General features: G+C 35.4%; 1 protein-coding gene across 51 annotated transcripts; it reads right to left on the bottom strand.

The window, feature by feature from the left end:
- Positions 1-674: 674 nt before the first annotated feature.
- prkacba (protein kinase, cAMP-dependent, catalytic, beta a) lies at positions 675-25,275 on the bottom strand. 51 transcript variants are annotated; one of them, XM_087271983.1, is made up of 15 exons: positions 25,053-25,275; positions 24,691-24,763; positions 24,023-24,212; positions 23,477-23,826; positions 23,252-23,310; positions 21,681-21,866; positions 17,485-17,546; positions 17,276-17,404; positions 12,726-12,824; positions 11,124-11,206; positions 10,907-11,033; positions 9,679-9,774; positions 8,258-8,380; positions 4,926-5,090; positions 675-1,917 (listed from the first exon to the last, which is right to left on the bottom strand). In XM_087271983.1, exons 6-15 carry the CDS (start codon positions 21,856-21,858, stop codon positions 1,792-1,794), a joined length of 1,188 nt encoding a protein of 395 aa, XP_087128109.1. In that variant the 5' UTR covers positions 21,859-21,866; positions 23,252-23,310; positions 23,477-23,826; positions 24,023-24,212; positions 24,691-24,763; positions 25,053-25,275; the 3' UTR covers positions 675-1,791.
- Between the last annotated feature and the right edge of the window lie 145 nt (positions 25,276-25,420).

The following is a 25,420-nucleotide window of genomic DNA, read 5'->3' as shown; positions in this document are numbered from 1 at the left end:
GAAGATATGGCTGTCCAATTGTCATAATCTAACAGTTAACTTGCTATGTAAATAATCAAACAATATTATTTTCACCAGTCTTTATATAATCTAGGGGAGAGTGAGGTAAGTTGAGGCTTTTTTGCTCTCATGAGAAGGTAAAAGGAGGCAGAAGTACAATTAAAGCATTTAACTTGAACTTTTCAAAACTTTCATTTAAGTCACCTGGTTTCCCCCACAGTCCAAAGACGTGCGGTATAGGTGAAATGGGTAAGCTAAAATTGTCCATAGTGTATGTGTGTGAATGAGTGTGTATAGATGTTTCCCAGTGATGGGTTGCAGCTGGAAGGGCATCCGCTGCATAAAACATATACTGGATAAGTTGACGGTTCATTCCGCTGTGGTGACCCCAGATTAATAGAGGGACTAAGCCGAAAATTGAAAATTTACTTTCTTTTTTACTCTTCTTCAATTCATTTCGAGTTTCTTTCTTCTGCTGAACACAAAATATATTTTGAAGAAAGCTATAAATCTGTAACCATTATACCAAATATAAAAGTCAATGGTTTCCAATATACCTAATCTCATAAAGGTTTCACTTCAGAGTGAATGAATAGTGATTGGGTGATCCCTCAGCCAAGTAAAATCCTTCACACAAACAGACAAGCAAAAGTCCATAATAACAGGTGGATGTCACAAAGCAAGGTCAATTATTTTATTTTATTCATGTTCAAAATAATCTTTCTCAAAATCGTACAGTATAATCTCTGTAGCAGCTATAATACACATCTAAAATAAATCTATTCATATGGGTCATAGGAAGACAAATAACAGTTTGCTGATTCTCATCTTTTTATCACCATTTCAGGGACATTCAAGACATCAAATTATTTATCAGGGGGATTTCTAATTGATTTTTTTTTTACCATTGCTTCACAAAATCTGTGTAGCCTCAGAAGTGGATAAAAGCATTCAAAATATGTTGTTTTACATTGCACCTTTCATATTTCTGAACACACACGTGCCATGTGTAATGGATTATTGAGCTTCACCTAATATAATGAACATGTATTTTTGTATTGCAAACACCAAAAGTTCTTACATAAAATAAAACACTTAAGAACAATTAACGGCCCCACTTTATATTAAGTGTCCTTAACTACTATGTACTTACATAAAAAAAATAAATAAAATAAATAAATAAATACAATGTACTTACTGTATTTATAATGTATTTGAGAATACTTGAGGTGCTTTTGAGTTGGGATAGAGGTTGGGTATGGACAGGTTTAAGGGTGGGTTAAGGTGCAAGGGATGTTCAACAGTGTATTTACAAATGTAATTACTAAAGTTAATTACAGATGTAATTACATACATGTATTTAATCAAGCATAAGTACACAGTAAATACATGTATTTACACAATAAGTACATTGTAACAAACTATTAATTCCTGTGTAAGTACATATTAGTTAAGGCCACTTATTATAAAGTGGGACCCAATTAACAATAGCATATTCGTTTTATAAATTAATTGGTATAAAACTAAAAAAGGACACAAGGAAAATATTATTTAAATCTCTAAATTTCACCAGAATCGCTTAAAAAAATGGCATGTGATCTTCAATAATGCAGTACACTAAATTGGTGTATTTCTACTCAGATCACTGCTTAAGTCTCCTTGAATGAAGCCATGTATCAAGTGATGTTCTTGGATTCACCCATGAATGTGTTTTTTATTCATTTTATAATTTTTTTTGCAAAACAAAACAAAGTATCTGTAGGAACTCCTCTTTAAGCTCTTACAGTGACTCTAGAAGTCCAAGAATTCTTTTGAACATTGCTCTGAGACAGATACCCGTATGACTTCTTCGTCATATTCGTCAAAGTTACTCGTGTCGCCAGGCCCTCTGCACTTTGGTATGATGGGTGCATCCACCTGAAAGAAATACAAATAATATATATCAGTGATGCTGGAGTACAAAAATTAAGTCAGTTGCCATAAACGCTGATTTAGATTTCTGGGTCAAGCGCACACATATGGTCCAGCACAGCCTTTGTGCTTTTCATAGCCCTCACCGTTGTTTACACAGACACTTATGTGCACCACTCAAGAAATGTAACTACATGTTGCGACGACGCAAATTGCAAGTTCTGTGATTGGTCGGCTTGGTATCGGCCCCGTCAGTACCTGGATGGGAGGCCACATGGGAAAGCTAGGTTGCTGCCGGAAGTGGTGTTAGTGACCGCCCAACCTGCGGTCTGTGTGGGTCCTAATGCCCCAGTATAGTGATGGGGACGCTATACTGCTCAGTGAGCGCCGTCTTTTGGATGAGACGTCAAACCGAGGTCCCGACTCTCTGTGGTCGTTAAAAATCACAGGATGTCCTTCGAAAAGAGTAGGGGTTTAATATATTCAATTGGCTTCATCACTGTCTCCTCTCCACCAATCAGCTGTGTGGTGTGCGGTCTGGCGCAAAATGGCTGCCGTCGCGTCATCTAGGTGGATGCTGCACATTGGCAGTGGATGAGGAGATCCCTCCCATTGTGTAAAGTGCTTTGAGTGCCCAGAAAAGCGCTATATAAATGTAAGGAATTATTATTATTATTATTATCATCATTATTATTATTATTACAAGTAGCGTAAGCCCTGAGATTAGTTGGCTTGGTATCAGTGACGAGCATGAGCAATGCTGAAAGCTGCATGATTGATGGAGTGAGTGTTTACAAGTGTCGAGTCTTGTGAAGGAGCTCCAGATGGAAACTTTTGTATAGTGTTCACCTTATGATGTTTACCTTATGATTAAAGTTGTTGCACGTCTGCCGGTTCCCGCCTCTGAATGAGCGAGTTGTAGCTACTTGTAGCATTCAGAAAAAACTAAATACCCCACGAAGAAACTCCACACTGAGAAACATTAAAACCTGCTGCCAGCTAGCATTTCAGGAAGTATATTGTATGCTATTGCAGAGCAACACAAACAGCACGCAGAAGTATAAATCAGCCTTAAGGCTCGCCATTGCTGATGCCAACTGATGCACACCTCTCAAAAAATGTCACTATACATTGCAACGACGCAGAGCACAAGCTCTGTGACTGGTTGGCCTGGTTACTGTGGCTATTGTGGGCTTGACCGAGAGCCGCATGAACCCGTTGAAGCGAGTGTTTAAAAGTGTCAAGTCCCATGAAATAGCTCTAGATCAGACATGCCCAAACTATATATGGGCAGCAGGCCAATGCTGACCCATGGTAACCTTGATTTGCCCTACCCATCTGAGAAGAGAGGTTTAATGTAACCCTTTGTTTGTCTGTTTGTTTGCTTTATTGTTAAATGCTAACTAAAATTATTGTTTTCAATTAAATGGTGTAAATTAATCAGACTGTCTTTTGTGTTTACCTTATGATTGAAGTTGTGTCACATCCGCCGGTTCTCGCCTCTGAACCAGCGAGTTTTAGCTACTTGTACATTGAGATAGCGTTCAGAAAAAAACTGAACACCCAGAAAGAAATTCGACACAGAGGAACATATAAAAAGTGCTATTGCAGAGCAACACAAGCAGCATGCAAAAGTATAAATGCACGACTACGCACAAGGCAGGTGCCGTGAGTCACGCCGATCAATTGACACAGAAGTATAAACCAGGCTTTAAAAGTGATACGTTGTATTTAAGTAGTTAAAGTGATTCTGCTGTTACTTAGAACTCCTAAGTTCACTTATTTTAAATATGTACATGGTTCATTTATTACAACTGATTTCACGTTAGCCCATGTTTTTGTTGTTCCTGAACATTACATCTAATTTGCAGTCCAATAGAGTGGGCAATTGTCATCCAATCAAATGGCGGTGAGGCTTGGCATGTTGCAATTTGAAAAAAAAAAAAAAAGCTACACTAACTAGCAGCATGGCACCACTTCACTCCAGACACAGACGTAAGTCACATTTACAATGTTTTTATTCAGATCTATTAATATGTTTGCCAATATTTCATATTATGTGAAAAATAGGGATTGTACTTACTAATTAAAGTTTAAGATCTTTTGTAACATTGCAAGCTTTAGATCAGATTTTTTTATTATATATCTGTCCATTAGGATGGTCAATGGAATCAAAATCTGTTAGCGAAAGTAAATATCAAGTAACGCTGATTGAACTTGTTAACATTGATAATGTGAAAATGTTAATGTTTGGGATTTTGAAAATAAATGTCAAGATTACACCAGCAATTGCTGGTATTTTATGTCTGTATAATGTTTGGGAAGTACAACTGTTCTGACCTGATGTCTATTGAAATTGACAAAAAAATATATATACTTAAAGGGTTGCTGAATTTTTATTATTATAATTTGTATAATTGTTATAGTATAATATTATAACCCTTTATAAATTATTAAACCCTTCAAAGGGAAAAGGGCATTGGGATGAGACTATCCAAATAGAACACAGCGTAAATCTGAATGGATCTTTTGAATTATTTACTGGAGACCAACTCTGATCGAATCATTGTTTACTGTATACTAACTCTAATCGAATCATTTTAATAAGTGAACCATTTACTGCAAACAGACTCTGAATGGATCATTTGAATCAGTGAGGGATACTTGCTCAGTGCAGTTTATGAACTAATTTAAAAGGATAACTGATAAAATCCAACTTTTTCATCAATTAAACACCACTATCTTGTCTCTGAGCAGTTGACAGTTGGTGACATTTTCTCCCTTTTAAGATAACCTTTTACTCGACTTCATTTAGGAGATCTTGTGGAGTAAAAAGTACACTGTTTTGTTTTGAAATGTAGTGAGGTATAAGTAAAGGTTTTTTAATGTAAAACATACTATTATACAGTACAGATACTTAAAATATACTAATTACAGCAGTAAAAAAGCATTTAAGAGACATTTCAAAAGTAGAAACCTGCATGAATAAGGAGTTAAAGAATAAGAAGCCACACCTTCTTCTCATAGATTGCAATCCAGTCTGTGGAAGCGAACCATCTGTGGTTTTTAATGTCACTGACTCCATTTTTCAAATTGCCAAAGCGCTTTGTGAGGTCCACTTGCAGTAGATTGCGTAAAAGGTCCTTCAAGTCTGAGCTGAAGTGTGAGGGGTATCGTACCTGTGGAAATGAAATAATCACAGATGATGACGTAACATTGATAGAGTTCAATTTCAAACACAAAGACCGGCGCAATGTTGTAGAATCAGCAGATCTCTAGAAACTCTGCACTTTTCTGTCATTCATTATTTGCAATGGTAGTCTTTTTTTCTTGTTAACTTTATTCCCTACTTAATTTTTATTGTATTTTGGGATTATGTAGGGATTTTTTTTATTGTTTTGATCAACATTAAGAAATACTAAATGATTTGATTTGTGCAGCATACGTGTTTCAAGAGTTCACACTTTGAAAATGCTTGACTATTTAAGCAAGTTTGGCATGCTTTCCCGGGAGAGAACCCTGAGCTCGGAGACAGATGAGTCCAAGGCTCCCGCCTGGTCAATAAGCATTAGGAGGGATATGAGATTAGGTAGTCCTCAATTACTTCCCAAGAATAGACCGCTAACTTCACTTTGCGAGTGATTGTTTTTAAAAGAATATAAATTAAATACTCCTACTGTCCATTTCATTTCCCTTCGGCTTAGTACCTTTATTCATCAGGGGTCACCACAGCGAAATGAACCACCAACTTATCCAGCATATGTTTTACGCAGCGGATGCCCTTTCAACTGCAACCCATCACTGGGAAATATCCACACACACTCATTCACACACAAACACTACAGACAATTTAGCTTACCCAATTCACCTATAGCACGTCTTTGGACTTGTGGGGGAAACCGGAGCACCCGGAGGAAACCCATGCAAACAAAAAATGTTTAACCTGACCTTGTGACAGGCCCAAACTGTAAACACACAAAACACTATTTTAGCCAACCAAAATACTCTGAGGTAGTGGTGTTATGAACTAGCTAAAGGAGGGGTCCTCCATTTGAGCCATTGTGTTCCAATTTCATCAGTTTAGCTCCAAAAAACCATGCTGAATTTATGGCAATATTCTTCTACACTGACTTGCATCTGAAACATCCAATAAATATCATTGTACTTTCTATAATAGGTTAGATCTATCTTACACTCTATTATACGCTCTCTATTCCACTTTATTAGGTACACCCCCTTTTGCCTTCAGCACTGCTTTAATCCTTCGTGGCGTAGATTCAACAAGGTACTGGATATATTCCCCAGAGAAGTCCATATTGACATGATAGCATCACACAGTTGCTGCTGATTTGTTCGCTGAACATCCATGATGTGAATCTCCTGTTCCACCAAATCCCAAAGATGCTCTATTGGATTGAGATCTGATGACTGTAGAGGCCATTTAAGTACAGTGAACTCAATGTCAAGTTCAAGAAACCAGTCTGAGATGATTCGCGGTTTATGACATTTTGCTGAAAGTAGCCATCAGAAGATGGGTATACTGTGGTCAAAAGAGATGGACATGGTCAGCAACAATACTCAGGTAGGCTGTGGTTTGATGCTCAATTGGTACTAATGGGCCAAAAGTGTGCCAAGAAATATCCCCCACACCGTTACATCACCACCAGCAGCCTGAACCATTGATACAGGACAGGATCCATGTTTTTATATTGTTGACGCCAAATTCTGACCCTACCATCCGAATGTCGCAGCTGAAATCTGAAGACTCATCAGACCAGGCAACGTTTTTTCAATCTTCTTTTGTCCAGTTTTGGTGAGTCTGTGTGAATTGGAGCCTCAGTTTCTGGTTTTAGCTGACAGGATCGGCCAGTGAGTATAGATTGCAAGCACTTTTGGGCCTAGTCTGGCTAAAATGTGGCACTGTCGGCTCATTCTCTGTATCGGTGAGAAGATAATAGAGCTCTGTCAAATCTACAAAACCATTCTGGCTGCCTGGTGCATTTTTTTTTTGCTATAGACTGGTCTTGACTGGCAAGTTTGTTCTTGATGTAGTCCTGGCTGACTACTTTTTGCTGTGACAGGTCTGTTTTGGTTTAGGCAAGTTAGTAGTTTAGTAGTGTGTTTCTACTTAAGGCCAAGTTTGTATTGTCACAAATAGACCACTGTCAGAATAAAGGAGCCCCGGCGACAATAAAAAAAAAAAAGTTTGGTGGCTGATTATATTGGCTTGAGAAAGCCAACATACTGTTATGCTACTCTGTCCTTGAAAACAAACGTATCTTCTCCTAGGCCGTTCATGCCACAAGACCCAAATGTGGTCAAAATGTGCTTTCTACATTCAAGATTGTTGCTATATCTTCTCATGCCTATAAGACTTATTGTATTTTTAATAAAAAATGTTAAATATAAAATTTTTATAATCCGAGCATATAAAAAAATTATACAAGCCCCAAATTTGGCCAAAAGCTGTATTTAGATGGGTTAGATTTTGTTGCTATATCTTTAAGGTTTATCAGACTTATAGTTTTCCAATAAATAATTTTTAAGCATTATTTTTCTCAAAATATGGCAAGCAATTTTTGACTTAAACTTCATATTTTTTACTGATATGGCAAGCCATTTTTGCATGTATCATTTTCACACTTATTAAGCATTGTTTTTTCAAAAAAATACGGCAAGCCATTTTTACATAATGTTCAGGGTGTCAGATGTTTGATTAAGCAAGCTCCATCTCAAAAATACAAAGAAGCATTCACTCATTAAAAAGCTGTTTTATATAGTTAAATACTGTTAATCTGATAAGTTTAAAGATTAGTTGCAGTTATTAAGATGTTTGCAGGGTTAAGCAGACATAAATTGCTTTTGGTGGTATATTGGTTATGTTCATGTCCGCTGTAAAACTGATATGAAACTGAAACGGTGTACACATTTGATGATCTCACACCCATTTATAACCCTGTGGTGATGAGTTTTAATATGCGTAGGCCTAGGCGTTTGTGTTTGTTTGTTAAGGCAAAACTTCACAGCGGGTATTCTGTCCATTTATATGCAGATTTAATTAGGTTACATCAACTAAAGCATCAGATACAATGCATTTTATTTTAATATTGTAAATGTTACAGAAACGTTAGCTATATTTATTTGCAAAATAAACGGTTACATATTACAAAAGTAAAATTTACATATCAGGTTTAAAACAAGAAACATGCATTTAGAGCAGTCAGTTTCCTGTGAAAGGTGTCCTAAACACCTTTTTAATGTAGGAATCTTGTTTAATATAAATAGTTTATTGCCTGTGTGTTGCACAATTTTATTAATTAACTGTAGATTTAAACATTATTCTGACCTTGCCAGACACGATTTTCTCATAAATCTGAATAGGCTGATCAGCGAAGAAAGGCGGATATCCAGCAGCCATTTCATAGATCAGAACACCCAGTGCCCACCAGTCAACAGCCTTGTTGTAGCCCTAACAAAGAAAATGAGAAAACAAATGAGTATTCTTTGAAAAGGTAAGTTCAAAATAAAAGCACTGTAAAAGCGCATATATATATATATATATATATATATATATATATATATATATATATATATATATATATATATATATATATAATTATTTAGAAATTAACTATATTAAATTCAAACAAGTTATTCCAAATGAAACAAATACAAACTACAACATTTAAACCATTTTTTTCAAATAATTTTAATATTTACGTAGATTTTTTTCCCTGTTTACTGAATACGTTTGTATTTAATATTTCAAATTAAATTTTAACCCAAACTTTTAAAAAATGTGCATCACAATTGATGTTAAGGCTATGGGTCTGAATTCATTAAAGTTTGGGCAGAGTTGGATTTGGATACAGGGACTACCACAGCAACCTTCCAAACCTTAGGTGCATGTTGTTTTGGAAACAATCTATAAAAAATGTATTCATAAATTGGACTTAATTCTCTTGCACAGATTTTAAGTGTGCAACCACAAATATTGTCTGGTCCACTGTTCTTGTTGACTCTTACTGATAGGAAAGCCTTAAGCACATATGTTTGTTGTATGATAAAACCTCTCTTTTTAGACGAAAACGCCTATGGGTGCACATATGAGCGCAAATGCATTTGCTATTTATTATTCAGCGTGCTGCAAAACGTCACAACGACTATTGCGCGACCTGAAACTAGCAAACAATAATTGCATCGCGCCTTGCGCCACATTGCGCCGGGTGTATGATATGGCCCTATATGTTTAAACTCTAAAAACAAATGTGGCTCACTCACTGTACTCGCTGAGCTGAGCTCTTTCAGTTCTCATAGTTGCCATAGTAGCACACAACATAATCAATGCTCAACCTTTAAGGTTTCACGACAGTAACGTGCACGAGCAGTTAATTACATTATTTAAATTAATTAGTTAGATCAAATGATCTTCAACTTGCTGTTATGGAACCAATTTAAGCCTGGACGTTTAGTTTGGTTCATTTAAGTCAGTTTTTTTATTTTAATTTTTTCTAAGTGACTTCTATGAATTAGCCCCCAGATTTGATTAGATGCTTTTTTCAGAATACAAGTAAAAATATTTTTAATGAAATCTTAGAGATTTTTGCCCATCCACTCTCTTCCTGAATGTTTTAGTGGAATAGACTTATGTTTGCATTTTGAAAATAAATAGTTTTCTAACCTGTTTGGAAAAGCCATGAAGGTGAGTAAATGACTCACAATATTTTCTTTTCAGGGTGAATTAACTTACTGGCCATATTTTCATACCTTGCTGAGAATGATTTCTGGTGCCAGGTATTCTGGTGTTCCACACAATGTCCAAGTTCTGCCTTTGACTCTTTTGGCAAATCCAAAATCTGTTACCTAAACATCATTGAAATAAATATGTTAATGTTGAGTAAACTAAGTTTGAAAACAAGACAACAGTGAATATAATATTTCATTGTAAGACAACCATTTAATAACAACACAGGCTCATTTGGAAAACGAGTTCAGCAATACACGGTTCCAGAAACCAAGTAAAACAAAACCCCCCAAAAAAGTGTAACGTCGTGGTAGAAGCGCATAGCCATAATGACTTTTCCCTTAATTTCTTTTCAAAACACATGTTATGATCAACAGCCCTTTCGGATCACTGTAGATAACTCCCTGTCATTCACCTGAACTACATATCCCATCATACCCAACATTCACACACCAGTATCAAGTTTACTTTGATTACACTTAAGTGATGGTTGTACTCCACATTTTGCCCCTTTTTCGCAAGTGAACTCAACAGAAATTTTGCAGTTCACTATGTTGCAAAGTTGAAGCTTGATGAACTCTGACCTGTGAAATGGCATCATGTTACGGTGTGAGACCAATCGAAGATCATAACATGACCTCTCTGTATAGATTTTCAAAATATGGACCAATCACTCGTTTTTTAAAATGTCGAATTATATTGTTTAATCCCACCCCTTTTTGCAGAGCTATACAACAGAATTTCTAGTGTGACCGTGGCATAACAGCTGATGCACATTATCATTAATTACTTGGACTACAAATACACTTTTCATTCACACATCTAATGCTGAGTCTTGTTTAGCTGTTGCTTCATTTCAAAGCATTTATCCTGTGTTTTTGGTCTTTTTGCATAGTTTTTCATTTTTGATTCTTGCCATCTGTCTTGACTTTTGTATGTTATTTGACTGTTTGTCTGTTATTATATATATATATATTTTGTCTCCTGCTTTTTTGAGAAAATTCAGAGAAGTTTCTTTTCGAACAATTATGAGAAACCATGCCCCATTAACATATTTGAGATCAGTGTTGGGGAAAGTTACTATTGAGTTACTTCCCCCAAAGAGTAACTAGTTGCGTTACCTAGTTACTTTTTTATGAAAAATAATGTAATATGGCTTTTGAGTTACTTTTCCTTATCTGTCGGAGGTTTGATCTCTTTCAGAAATTTTTCACTTGTTGAGGTTGGTTCATAAATAATTGACTTGCACACCTGAATGTATCCCTGATGATCAATGAGCAGGTTTTCAGGTTTCAGGTCCCTGTAGATGAGGTCCAGCATGTGAAGATACTCAAACGTCAGAACAATCTGAGCCGCATAGAAACGTGCATTCTGTTCACTATGAAAATAAAAGAGAGCAAAACTTGATTAAGTCGAGGGCTAAATGCACACAATCAATAGATTTATTCATGCTTTTTAAGTTGTTTACCTGAATCTTCCAATCCTTCTCAAATGTGAGAACATCTCACCACCTTGGATATATCTCATGACCATGTATAAATTTGAATTATCCTGTTAAAGAAATTATTGATTGACATATAAAAACAATAATGCAATTAAATATTTTTTAATTTTATGTAACAATATTGCATTTTTTGCAAAAGCTTTAAACCTGACATTTTCATGGTGGAGATCAAAATGTAAAAAAAATAAAACTATTTATGAACCCCTTATTTTATAGATCTTTTTCAGAAATAATGTAATCTTCGTTGTTTAATTTATTTAGGAACTATACTTACAGCAACACCATGCACTTTAACAACTTCATTGTTTAAGTTAAGTTTACTTCATTGTTTTATCAAATTTATGTGGATTAAACATAAATAATTAAATTATCTCAAAAAAATTAACAACTCTGTTGTTTCAGCTCAATTTAAATAAGCAGTTTGAACATATATTATATGTGTCATGATCAGGTCATGATCACCAGCGATCCAACCACCAGAGGTCGCTAATAAACACTCTCGCACACACGAACACTCTCGCGCACACAAACACACATACATAGGACTACAAATCTGCTTGTAAATGGACTACATATTCAGTCATGCAACACACACACACACACACACACACACACACACACACACACACACACACACACACACACACACACACACAACCGGTTCCTGACCCTGACTGATTGCATACACACAGCTGATGCTGCTCAAGTACTGATAACACACACATATATGCAGCTCACATTGAAACACTCATTGCTAAGTCTTGTTATCTGTGACACTACAACGCGTTTCCTTTGTCCGCCTTTGCCGTGTTTTTGATCCTTTGCCTCGTTTATTTGTTTCATCCTGTTTGCTGCCTGCCTTGTATCCATCTGCCTGTTAATTGACTACGGCTCTGGATTGCCCTCATACATCTGTTTGCTCCTGCATTGACCACTGCTTGCCTGATCATTCTAATAAACCTGCATGTGGACCCGCACCTCTGTTGTCAGTGTCACATCCCCTAGTTAATATGAAGATATACAACAACCAAAATTTCTGAAAGTTACAGCAGCAAAACTTAGAAAGAATCTGGTATAGGAACAGCATGTTGCCTTCCAATCAACAATTGCATTCAATCTATTGATTCAATCAGTGATTAGTTAGTGGAATTGTAAACATGCAATATTCTAGAAACTAAAGATTTTGATTGATCCGTTTCTTTTGTTTTGGCTGAAAGGTCATCCACGTGTCAGTCAAGCTGCTGTTAAACAGGTTTTGTCCGACAGTTAGTGAAATCACTATTGGGTGCAAGATAAATACCAGTAAATGGCATGATTTGAAGGTGTTTGTTAATTTTTTGGATTGGGGTTGTTTTCCTCAAATATTTTATGCTGTTCTTTGAATCTATAACTCATGAAATATGCTCCAGAATGGCATGTTTACTCTGAATTTTAAATAGGATTTAGCAGCAAGCTTAAAATGTTGAAAATTGTAGATTCCTTCCTAATTTAAATCTCCACTGTATATTCATTAGACATTCATTGTCTTCAAAAAATAAATAAATAAATAAATAAATCATCCGGTACCTTAAAAGCGCACTCAAGTTTTACAAGGAAAGGAAAGGAGACCGCTTGTAATATTTTCTTCTCGTTTAATGTGTGTTCAATCTGTTTCAGCTTCACCACCTGAAAAATGATAAAACATGGGATTAAAACTAAACAGTTGGAGGAATTCAAGAAGAAAGAACAGCATTACATTTAGGTATATAGCAAACTTTCCCAAACATTTCATCCCGCAGACGCAAAACAACAATGCCTGTGACTTGCGACCTATAAATTCCTCAGAGGTGGTCATAAATATAGAAAGACTGCACGCACAACAATAGGCCATTACAAACACGAGCATATTAACAACACAAAATAACAGTCTAACAGCCATATCATTTTCACAGTCATTTTTATTTTGTTTAATTTAATATTAACCTCACCTAAAGAGACTGGTACACTCTCAGTAATAGCTGTCACTGGAGCAATACCTTTTCAATAGCTACATATTTGTACCTGAAGGGTTTATAATGACACCTCAAAGCTACTTTTTAGATCCATTTGGATACTAATATGCACCTTTTAGGTACCATTGTGGACTACTTGGGTACAAATATGTATCTTTTAAAAAGGTACTGCTTCAGTGACAACTCCGGTACCTTAATTTCTAAGAGTGTATTCCCACATAGCAAACGGACACTGGCATGCATAACATTAGCCAAATTTCGGCTATGCATGGCAGTGATGGCACTGCATGCATGACAGCAAACTATAGGCCAGTTGTGGATGGTAGGTGTGTGGCCCAGATCAGTGTAGCGGTTGTTCACATTACTTAGGTAACATTGGGCTGAATTAACATTCAGTAACATTCAGCTCCTAATGAGAAAAAAAAATAAATAAAAATAATTTTTATTAATTAATATATATATATATATATATATATATATATATATATATATATATATATATATATATATATATATATATATATATATATATATATATACATAAATATATATATATATATATATATGCACATACATACATATACATACATATACATATATATATATATATAGATAGGGAGACGCAGTGGCACAGTGGGTAGTGCTGTCGCCTCACAGCAAGAAGGTCGCTGGGTCGCTGGTTCGATCCTCGGTTCAGCTGCCGTTTCTGTGTGGACTGCGTAATACTATGATGTCAATATGGAATAAAATCTCGGAGGAATATTTCCAGTACATTGTTGAATCTATGCCACGTAGGATTAAGCCGGTTCTGAAGGGGGTCCAACCCAGAACTAGTAAGGTATACCTAATAAAGTGGCCGGTGAGTGTATCGTTTCAGTTTAAATAAGCTAAAGTGAACAACAAACTTTTCTATAGGCCTGTTCAAAGTCAAAAGTGTTAATAATTTCAGTGTAATTAAATAAATCCCCTAAATGATTAAAAAAGTCTGTAACAAAAAATAATCCTTTTCATAACCATCCCAAGCGCAGTGGAAAGCACAATCGCCTCACAGCAAGAAGGTCGCTGGTTTGAGCCCCAGCTGGTTCAGTTGGCATTTCTGTGTGGAGTTTGCATGTTTCCCTCCGTTCGCATGGGTTTCCTCCGGGTGCTCCGGTTTCCCCCACAGTCCAAAGACATGCGGTACAGGTGAATTGGGTAAGCTAAATTGTCTGTAGTGTATGAGTGTTTGTGTGAATGTGTGTGTGGAGTTGCGGCTGGAAGGGCATTCGCTGCGTAAAAATGTGCTGGATGAGTTGGCGGTTCATTCTGCTGTGGCGGCCACGGATTAATAAAGGGACTAAGCCGACAAGAAAATGAATAAATATATATATATATATATATATATATATATATATATATATATATATATATATATATATATATATATATATATATTGTTTTTAAACCTACAGGCTAATTCACACTTTTCACAGCTTCAGCCCCCCTAAAATAGGCCTAGCGACGCCTATGCCTGGTGCTATAAAATCAATCTGCTGTATGCGGCTGATGCTATTGCTGTGTCTTTAACATAAACACACCAATCCCGTGAAAAGAATGATTGAAAGGCTGATGGCTGTTCATTTGCATGCTATTATTTGTATGTCACTATTAACTATTATTTTTTAATCTTCTATAGGATAAAATATGGTAACTCTAATAGTTTGATAAAATATATTTGACTTTTGGAAATCACCAAGTGACCCGCTGTCATTATCCTGCGACCCCCCACTTTGGAAACCACTGATTTAGCAGCTACTAAAAGAAAAAGTAAAAGGGAAAAGAGTGTTTCTACAGGTGGTTTGTAAAGCCCACTAACATATGCGGAACACACTTTTTTTCTTTTTGTATTAGATAAAAATTAAAATGAAAAACACACCTATAATATCATACATTATGATTTGTACAGTATGTGATCACTTTTGCATGTGTCTTAGCTAAAGTTTTCATGCATCATCCTCTCATGTTATAACATTGTTTTTGTTTTATGGCACTTAAACGGTCCAACTGTGGAAACATCATCGTGTGGCTGCTCGTTGTGGTTGGATCTTGTGAGCAGAGGAAGTTTTCTGTTTCCTCTGTGCTCTGTATGTAAGGTTGTACCATTTTTCAGCACACTATGTGAAACACAAACCCAGGCCGCCAAAAAAGACATTTATTTATCTACTTTAATTTCAAAATGGGAATCGAGCAAATTCAATGCTAAAAATTCAATTGATGCTTAATGTGATTTTAATATTTGAATCTATATTTAAGAAGAATCCAATAGTAGAATCCAATATAATAGCTATCATAAAAAACATATGATATGAATGAATTGTCGTATGAATGCCATCAATCTTAGTGCAAGTATTTACGAAAACGAGTGTTCATTTTTATTATATTATATTATATTACATTATATTATATTATTTTATATTATATTACATTACAATATATTATATTATATTATATTATATTATATTATATTATATTATATTATATTATATTATATTATATTATATTATATTATTGTAGTAGGTAGTGTTGTCGCCTCACAGCAAGAAGGTCACTGGGTCGCTGGTTCGAACCTCGGTTCAGTTGGCGTTTCTGTATAGAGTTTGTATGTTCTCCCTGCCTTCGCATGGGTTTCCTCTGGGTGCTCCGGTTTCCCCCACAGTCCAAAGACATTCGGTACAGGTGAATTGGGTAGGCTAAATTGTCCATAGTGTATGAGTGTGTGTGTGAATAAGTGTGTCGATGTTTCCCAGAGATGGGTTGCGGCTGGAAGGGCATCCGCTGCGTAAAAACTTGCTGGATAAGTTGGCGGTTCATTCCGCTGTGGCGACCCCGGTTTAATAAAGGGACTAAGCCGACAAGAAAATTAATTAATGAATGAATTTTATATTATATTATATTATATTATATTATATTATATTATATTATATTAATTATATTATATTATATTAATTATATTATATTATATTATATTATATTATATTACATTATATTATATTATATTAATTATATTATATTATATTATATTATATTATATTATATTATATTATATTATATTATATTATATTATATTATTTCATATCATATTATTTTATATTAATTATATTATATTAAATTATATTATTTTATATTACATTACATTACATTACATTACATTATATTATATTATATTATATTATATTATATTATATTATATTGCATTGTATTATATTTTATTATATTATATTATATTACATTATATTATATTATATTATATTATATTATATTATATTATATTATATTATATTATTTTATATTATATCATATCATATTATATTATATTATATTATATTATATTATATTATATTATATTATATTATATTATATTATATTATATTATATTGCATAGTATTATATTATATTATATTACATTATTTTATTAACAAACAAAATTAATTATGTAGGCTAATGGATGTGTTTAGTGGAGAGCGTACAACACTGTTTTCTTATCCATGAAAGAAAGTGAAAAATAAAGGCTGAATAGAGGAGGCTAATTTTTCTTTTGCTGTAAGTGTTTTTTCCACTTACAAAGTCTGCTATGTAAATAGTAAATGTGTCATGGAGCGATGCAACTGACTCTTAAAGAGAATGGAAGATGAGACTCTGATTGGTTTATTCTTAAAACACACCTATACTCATTAAGAGAATAAGCTCAACCCTGTTAGACCATGCGACGCGGCGCAGAGAGTATTTCCCTGTCCTTAAAATAGCAAAAGTGGATTCGGACACACCCTTAATGCTCTTGCGCCCTGCGCTGCAGACTTTGTGCCTAGACTATTAAAACAGGGCCCAATGTTTTGTTTTAATAAAAAAAATTAAGTGAGTTTTTCCTTTAAACAAGCAAGAGTTAAGCAAAATAATAGTGTCTTTCCTTTTGACATAAGCATTTTTGTAAAGCTTTTTCAGTGTGTACAGAAACAGAAAGTTCAGAATGCTCAATTTAGCAGATACTAGAAAAAAATAAGCTTAGTTTAATTTACAAAACAAATGTATTTTACAGAAGATAAAAAAACAAATACTTAAGTTATGTAAGAGAATTTACAGTATACTCACTTTTAGTTTGTCCAGAATCTTCATTGCAAAATACTGTTCTGACTGTTTGTGTTTAACAAGCATTACTCGTCCAAAAGATCCAGTGCCGAGAGTTTTCAGTTTGTCAAAGTCATCTAGACATGCTGTGCTCTGCAGAATCAAAGTCAACAATTAGTTCTGATGGAGACTTTGACTGATACATTTATCTTGATGAAGCTCCCGCACTGTACCTTTTGCTGGCACTCCCATTTGTTCAAGAAATCCTCTTTAGCTTTTGCCAGAGTTTCCTTCACTAAAGAGAACAAGACAAAAAGAAAAGAGTGAAGGAACTAGCATATTTTATCTTGCATAATATTCAATTTATATATTGCGTTGTTCTTTTATCTATGTTCAATATATGCTATTGCTTGATATATCAAAGTTTTTGCCATTTTTTATGTGAAGTTTATTTATAAGCTAATTTCGAAAGGATCAAGGGCTTATGATTGCTTGCAGCCGGCCCCGCATTATTCAATTCATAAATCACCAATCAGAAGATTCCTAAACCACTATAAAGTTCCATATGACAGCCATCTTCGTTTTGAAGAATCCCCCCTTCCACCCCTACTCCTCCTTTCCTAGATGGGTGGCACGGTGGCTCAATGGTTAGCACTGTTGCCTCACAGCAAGAACGTCTCTGGTTCTAGTCCTTACCAAAGCAGCCATTGTTTCCGTGCTCACGTGGGTTTCCCCTGGGTTCCCCGGTTTCCTCCCACCGTCCAAAAACATGCAACTTAAGGTAACTGACTAATCTAAATCAGCACCATAGACACGCTCTTAGTAAGTAGTTATCTCTTAAGAGCAATCACTATCTGTTCATTAGCTACTACAGCAGGGAAGTTCACAAGATCTACCTGAGCTCAAACTCCCCTCTCGCCTTGCAAATGGGAGGGAGCCCTGGGCTCGAGAATCTTATGAGCTCAGGGCTCTCTCTCGGGACAGCATGCCAAACAAGCTTTATAATCAATCATCATGCTGAGTGTGAACTCTTGAATAACATTTTGTGCAGATACAAGTTACATACATACAAAAATAAGTAATAGCAATCCTCTGTTTTCATCCCACCCAAGCCCCCATATATTCCTTACCCCTTAGCCTGTTTCAGCGTCTGTGATTGTTCTCTGCCTCTAACTCTGCCTGTTTATTGACCTGATTTTGGATTGTCCCAGATCATTAACACAATATTGGTGTCTGTACCTTAATATAGCTTGCAAATGCATCCAATGGCTTCTGACTCATCACAACAATCAGACACATGTCAGCTATATGACTTCATTTTCATTCATTCTGATTCTGTTGTCCCACAACAGTGGTCAAGTGATACTCATGTAATTTACACTGAATTCAGATAGCTTCACTGTAAAAAAATACTGGGTTCCACAAAATTCCTTCTTGTCCCAACACAAATTGATTAAGTTAACTCATTTTTTGTTTACAAATGTAAGAGAATTGAACATAAAACAATTAAGTTGCCCCTAAAAAAAAAACAAAAAAAAAAAAACTTTGTGTTTGTGTTGTTTCAACTCATTTAAAATAAATAATCTGAACAAGCAGCAAAAGTATTTTTGGAGTGTTTATACGTAGGTGTTCTGACCAATTACACAGATAAGAGTAATAGTGTGATTACATAAAACCAGCAACAGATAATATTATAATAATGAGACAGAACGTTTATGATATTATTCTAACTGAGATTCAACCTGCCCTGTTGTGATTTTAATAGAGTTTTGTCAAGTACATCACGCTAGCTGTGTGCAAGGCAGTCTATAAACAAGTCTGCAGCTACTTTATAAGGCACAGATGTCCAAAGTAGAGCCCACGGGCCAAAGTTGGCCCATTGTAACCTTTGATTTGGCCCACCATCCCATCTGAGAGAAGAAGTGAGTATGATGGAGAGGGTTGGGATGAAGGCCTTTAACACAGAGATCATGATTTCTAATTTGACGTAAACTTTTTTTGTTTGTTTTATTGCTGAGCTACAAAAAAGCTAAATGAAATTAAATGTTTAAATTAAATGTTGTAAATAAATCTGATTTCACTCGATGGAAAGAGGACTATGCAGAAGACATAGGCAAGCATTCATTCATTTATTTTCTTGTCGCCTTAGTCCCTTTATTAGTTTGGGGTCGCCACAGCGGAATGAACCGCGGTACTTATCCAGCAAGTTTTTACGCAGCGGATGCCCTTCCAGCCGCAACCCATCTCTGGGAAACATCCACACATACACACACACATTCATACACTACGGACAATTTAGCCTACCCAATTCACCTGTACCGCATGTCTTTGGACTGTGGGGGAAACCGGAGCACCCGGAGGAAAACCGCAGAAACGCCAACTGAGCCGAGGATCGAACCAGCGACCTTCTTGCTGTGAGGCGAACATGCTACCCACTGCGCCACTGCGTCGCCCCACATAGGCAAGCAAATCAAGGCAAAAGCTAGACAATTCTGTTATAAATGAGATTGTTTTGTTTTTATTTTAATACGTTCATTTTCAAATGTAAAAAAAAAAAATCTGTACGAGTTAATATAAGCAAGGTTTTCTAGTCTTTTTAAAAATAAATTCGAAAATTTCCCATGGAATTTACCTTTGGCCCACTAGCCTCAATCAAGTTTGGTTTTTGGCCCTTCATAAGAAAAAGTTTGGGAACCCCTTGTATAAGGAAAGCTAATTCAATTAGCAAACTTGATGTACATGTTTTAATACAGGCAATGCAAAACTGTAAAAGGATAGTTCACCCAAAAATTAACATTTACTCGGTAAAAAAATGCTGGGTTCCACACAATTTCTTTATGTTGTTCCACCACAAATTGATTAAGTTAACTTAAATGCTTTTACAAATACAAATAGATTGAATGAACAAGCAGCAAACGTCTTTTTTAATGGATATGCAATATTTACTCTTACTTAAAGGGTTATGAATCTTTATGGGTTATGAATAATTTAAATAAAGCTGAAAACCTGTAACCATTGACTTTTCAAGTAGGAAAACATAATGGAAGTCAATGGTTACAGGTTTGCAACATTTGTGTTTAACGTAAGGAAGTCAAACAGGTTTGGAACAAGTGAAGGGGGAGTAGATGAATACGTAAATTTCATTTTTGTGTGGACTGTCGGTGTGATTACGGACTTTAAATAACTGAATAATCTCTTCCTATTTTACATTATTTAATAATATTTTAAAAAGACCAGAAAATCTTACTTTATATTAACTAATACTTTTTTTTTTTTACATTTAATAATGAACCTATTACAATAAAAATAAAACAATCTCATTTATAACATAATAAGACGAGTTTTTGCCTTGATTTGCTTGCCAATATCTTCTGCATAGTGCACTATTCATCGAGTGACAGTACTTACATTTTTAAAAATCACATTTATTTACAACATTTAATTGAAACATTTAATTTCAGTTAGCTTTTTTTGTAGCTCAGCAATAAAACAAACAAACAAAAAAAAGGTTATGTCAAATTAGAAATCATGATCTCTGTGTTAAAGGCCTTCATCCCAACCCTCTCCATCATACTCACTTCTCATCTCAGATGGGATGGTGGGCTAAATCAAAGGTTACAATGGGCCAACTTTGGCCAGCGGGCCCTACTTTGGACATCTGTGCCTTATACAGTAGCTGCGGACTTGTTAACTATATTAAAATCACAACAGGGCAGGTTTACATCTCATTTAGAATAGTATCAATAACGTCCTATGTCTCATTATTATAATATTATCTGTTTTGCTGTTGCTGGTTTTATGTAATCACACTGTATTACTCTTATCTGTGTAATTGTTCAGAACACCTATAGACACTTCACAATACTTTTGCTGCTTGTTCAATTTATTTATTTAAAATGTTTATTCTCACTCAAAGGGTTATGAAAAATTTAAATAAAGCTGAATACCTGTAACCATTGACTTTTCAAGTAGGAATAATGGAAGTCAATGGTTACAGGTTTGCAACATTTTTCAAAGTATCTTTTGTGTTAAATGTAAGGAAGTCAAACAGATTTTAAACAAGTGAAGGGGGAGTAGATGAATACATAAATTTCATTTTTGGGTGGACTATCAGTGTGATTACAGACTTTGAGTAAATGAATAATCTCTTCCTGTTAAAACCACAGAGTGTCTGACAACATTCAAAGTGTACAACATGCAATTTACCAAGGCTAACACACACTGTACTTCACATTCATCAGCAAATTACAATAAAACCCCTATGTTATATTCTATAACAAATTTGAGAAAGTCCATCAGCGATATTTAAATTGAGTTACATATTTCAAGAGGAAAGGATTACTTTAGTGTATTGAAACCACACTCATTAGCTTGTTTTTTAATATTATCATTACAGCAATGCTTACAATATTTTAATGAAGGCACTTACTTGCTGTATCCCAAAGGACAGTGTGCTCTGACACATGCGGCCCCTCATTCTCCAGTCCTTTGTCATGGTTTCCTTTTCGACATTTGTAAAAAAAACGGCTAGCTAAAGTGTCCAGCTTCTGAAGGGCAGAGTTAGTGCCTGATGAATGGCCAAAGTGTGGATCCTTTGGCTGGGCCATTACACGCGCTGTTCACACAGAAGAAACTTTCAAATTTGTTGATAACCACAGATGCTCTTCAACTCAACTGTCTGCAGCACAGAGATGTCATAGTCATTTCCTGTTTTAGATGCTTAGATTTCTATTCAAGTGTTTGCCTTACCACCAGCTGAGCTAGTTATACTTCCTGTTCGAGTAGACTATTCTGTGCAAATGATGAAGTAAACATGGGTCATCAGGCCCTTTGCTCAACACCCCAAACAGTGGAGGAAAACAAAAAGACATAGGTTCCAAAGGCCACCAAGGAGAATGTATTGATTTTCACTGAGAGATAACTTGTGAAAACTAGCATGCTACATATTGACATACTTATTCTCAACAATGTAAAGCTGCAGTTCAGCTATATTACATATCAATGCAATGAAATTTCCTTTAACTAACCATATAACTTGATGAGATGTACTGAAGGCTAATGCTTTAACTTTTTATCTGTGAGAAAGGTTTCTAAAACGATTAGCCTTTATGTTTAGATTAGCAATTGCTGTTATGCTCTCTATAAAATGATTACAATCATTAGGCTAATCAGTATTATAGTCCTGACTTAGTTACTGATATAAACTAGTTTCCTGTAATCAAACCGATCAAAGCATAAGCCAAAAAGGCTATGAATTCATTAAAGCTAATCAAGATGTAACGTAGTAAACCCTGCCAACATCCCTACTGAAAATAACAGCTTAAACCTCTAGAGGGGTTTTGGGAATTTTCAGGCTGGTTTCCAGCCATTTCCAGCCTGGTCTTAGCTGGTCAGGCTGGGAGATGACCAGCTAAAACCAGCTTGACCAACCTAGCCAGGCTGGGAGCCCAGCCAAAACCAGTTATGTCCAGCTTAAACCAAGCTGGTCAAGCTAGTTTTAGCTGGATTTAGCTGGTAATTTTCCAGCCTGACCTGCTAAGACCAGGCTGGAAATGGCTGGAAACCAGCCTGGAAATGGCCAAAACCCCTCTAAAACCAGCCTGGTTTCGACCAGCTAAAACCAGCCAACCAGCCTAGGCTGGTTTAAGCTGGATTTTTCAGCAGGGATTTTTATTCAAAAACGAGTCCTTATTTTGGAATAGTTATTCATTCATTTTCTTTTCGGCTTAGTCTCTTTATTAATCTGGGGTCGCCACAGCGAAATGAACCGCCAACTTATCTAGCGTATGTTTTACGCAGCAGGTGCCCTTCCAGCTGCAACCCATCACTGGAAAACATCCATACACACTCACGCACACACATACACTACAGACAATTTTAGCTTACCCAATTCACCTGTACCACATGTCTTTGGACTGTGGGGGAAACCAGAGCACCCGGAGGAAACCCTCGTGAACGCAGGGAGAACATGCAAACTCCTCACAGAAATGCCAACTGTACCTGCTGGGGCTTGAACCAGCAACCTTCTTGTTGCGAGGCGATTGTGCTTCCCACTGCGCCTGGGACGGTTATGAAAAGGATTCATTTTTGTTATAGACTTATTTAATCATTTAGGGGATTTATTTAATTACACTGAATGTATTAACACTTCTGACTTTGAACAGGCCTATAGAAAAGTTGTTTATTGTTCACTTGACCTTAATAAAACTGAAAAGATACACTCACCGGCCACTTCATTAGGTATACCTTACTAGTTCTGGGTTGGACCCCCTTCAGAACCGGCTTAATCCTTTGTGGCATAGATTCAACAACTTACTGGAAATATTCCTCAGAGATTTCGTCCATATTGACATCATAGTATTGCGCAGTTGCTGCAGATTTGTTGGGTGCACATCCGTGATGCGAATCCCCCTTTCCACCTCATCCCGAAGGTGCTCTATTAGATTGAGTTCTGGTGACTGTGGAAGCCATTTGAGTACAGTGAACTCATTGTCATGTTCAAGAAAGCAGTCTGAGATGATTCACGCTTTATGACATGGCGTGTTATCCTGCTGGAAGTAGCCATCAGAAAGATACTGTGGTAATAAAAGAATGAACATGGTCAGCCAACAAAAAGTAGGCTGTGGCATTGACATGATGCTCAATTGTTACTAATGGTCCCAAAGTGTGCCAAGAACATATCCTCCACACGATTACACCACCACCAGCCTGAACTGTTGATACAAGGCAGAATAAATCCATGATTTCATATTGCTGATGGCAAATTCTGACCCTATCATCTGAATGTAGCAGCAGAAATTGAGACTCATCAGACCAGGCAACGTTTTCCAATCTTCTGTTGTCCACTTTTGGTGAGCCTGTGCGAATTGTAGCCTCTGTTTGATGTTCTGAGTGGCACCCGATGTGGTCTTCTGCTGTTAGCCAATGCATCTGGTTCTCTTCCAGAGCTTATCAGAGCCTTCTTATCAAGAATAAAAAAAATGTTATAGGATAAAAACAATTATATTATGAAAATCCTAACTGCAGATAAAAGTGTTCTTCTAATAGCAATGAATAAATGAAAACAAGCTTTCCTTTCAATTTTCCCCAAAAATTTGCTCAGATATAAAAAAAAGCATAATTCCTAATGAAGTAAAAGAAACCTTTTTTTTAAACATTAGCATACATAGATGTTATTCATGCAATGATTTTATTAGAAGGATAAGTTTAAGCATTGTCAGCCTTGTGTTATTTTTGTGCAGTGAAGCCAAAAACAATCATCCATTTATTTTCAGTTGCAATTACACAATAATATTCAATCTATATAACTAATAAAATTATACTATTTATGGATTGCAACTCTGGATTATTGGAAATGAACAAAATAACTCAAATCCTTATTTCATTTGGAAAAAACCACATTCGCAAAACAAAATGTATGCCAACTGTACAGTACTTACCAAACTGTTACCTTTTGGCATTGACCTAAATTCAGTGTAGAGTAGTCCTAAAGCTCTTAAGACATCTCAACTGCTGAAAAAGAAAATACTTAATGTACATGCTTAGTTTTTGTTGTTCCCCCTGTACATTTTTTAAATGTACAACTCTAGTTTCAAAAATCAATAGGTTTTGCTAAGTATTTTAATATATGGCGCCATCAAGCGGAGAACTGACGGAATAGACTATATCGATGGTTATATTAAATTTATATTTACAAAATAAATTAGTTTATGAACGTAGGTAAAGTACAGTACATGAAATATATAACATACACATATAAGGGGAAGTATTTCTCTATTTCATGTACTTTATTTTTCCTCACATTTTTGCTTAAATTTAGTCAGGTGCTGAAAATTTCTGACATGTTTATTCACTAATAAATTTAATGTTAGTTAATAATAAGATATTAAAAAGGAAATATTACTGTTTATTTACTTTAAAACATATAACATGTATAAATATATCATAAATACTCTTATTAGTCATCTGAAAAAGAACCCGGATGCAAACATTGTTGCTAAGAGTCAGTGCGCTCCGGAAGAGTCCATGTATTTCACAGTGGGGATTATTGTCACTCAAGAGTAAACATACACGCTAAAACATGCATTTTAATAATTTAAAAATAAACAGTGTTTCTCATTTCATAGTAAATTAAAAACTACCAGAATGTGGTCAAATTGCATTGTGTTG

This window comes from Danio rerio, chromosome 11 (genome assembly GCF_052040795.2).
Source record: "Danio rerio strain M-AB ecotype USA chromosome 11, GRCz13ab, whole genome shotgun sequence".
NCBI lineage: Eukaryota > Metazoa > Chordata > Actinopteri > Cypriniformes > Danionidae > Danio > Danio rerio.
The sequence above is the reverse complement of the archived record's forward strand: the minus strand, read 5'-3'. Positions and strand labels throughout refer to the sequence as shown.

Bases quoted from the DNA above. Each gene is read 5' to 3' on its own strand.
- prkacba (XM_087271955.1), bottom strand. From the start codon at position 23,596: ATGGACGAAATCTCTGAGGAATATTTCCA. The intron at 23,311-23,567 runs GTAAGTTGTTGA...TAACCGTCCCAG, and splicing joins ATCTCTGAGGAATATTTCCA to GCGCAGTGGGAAGCACAATC. The intron at 9,775-10,906 runs GTGTGCAAGTCA...AATGATGTTTAG, and splicing joins ATCATCAGGGATACATTCAG to GTAACAGATTTTGGATTTGC.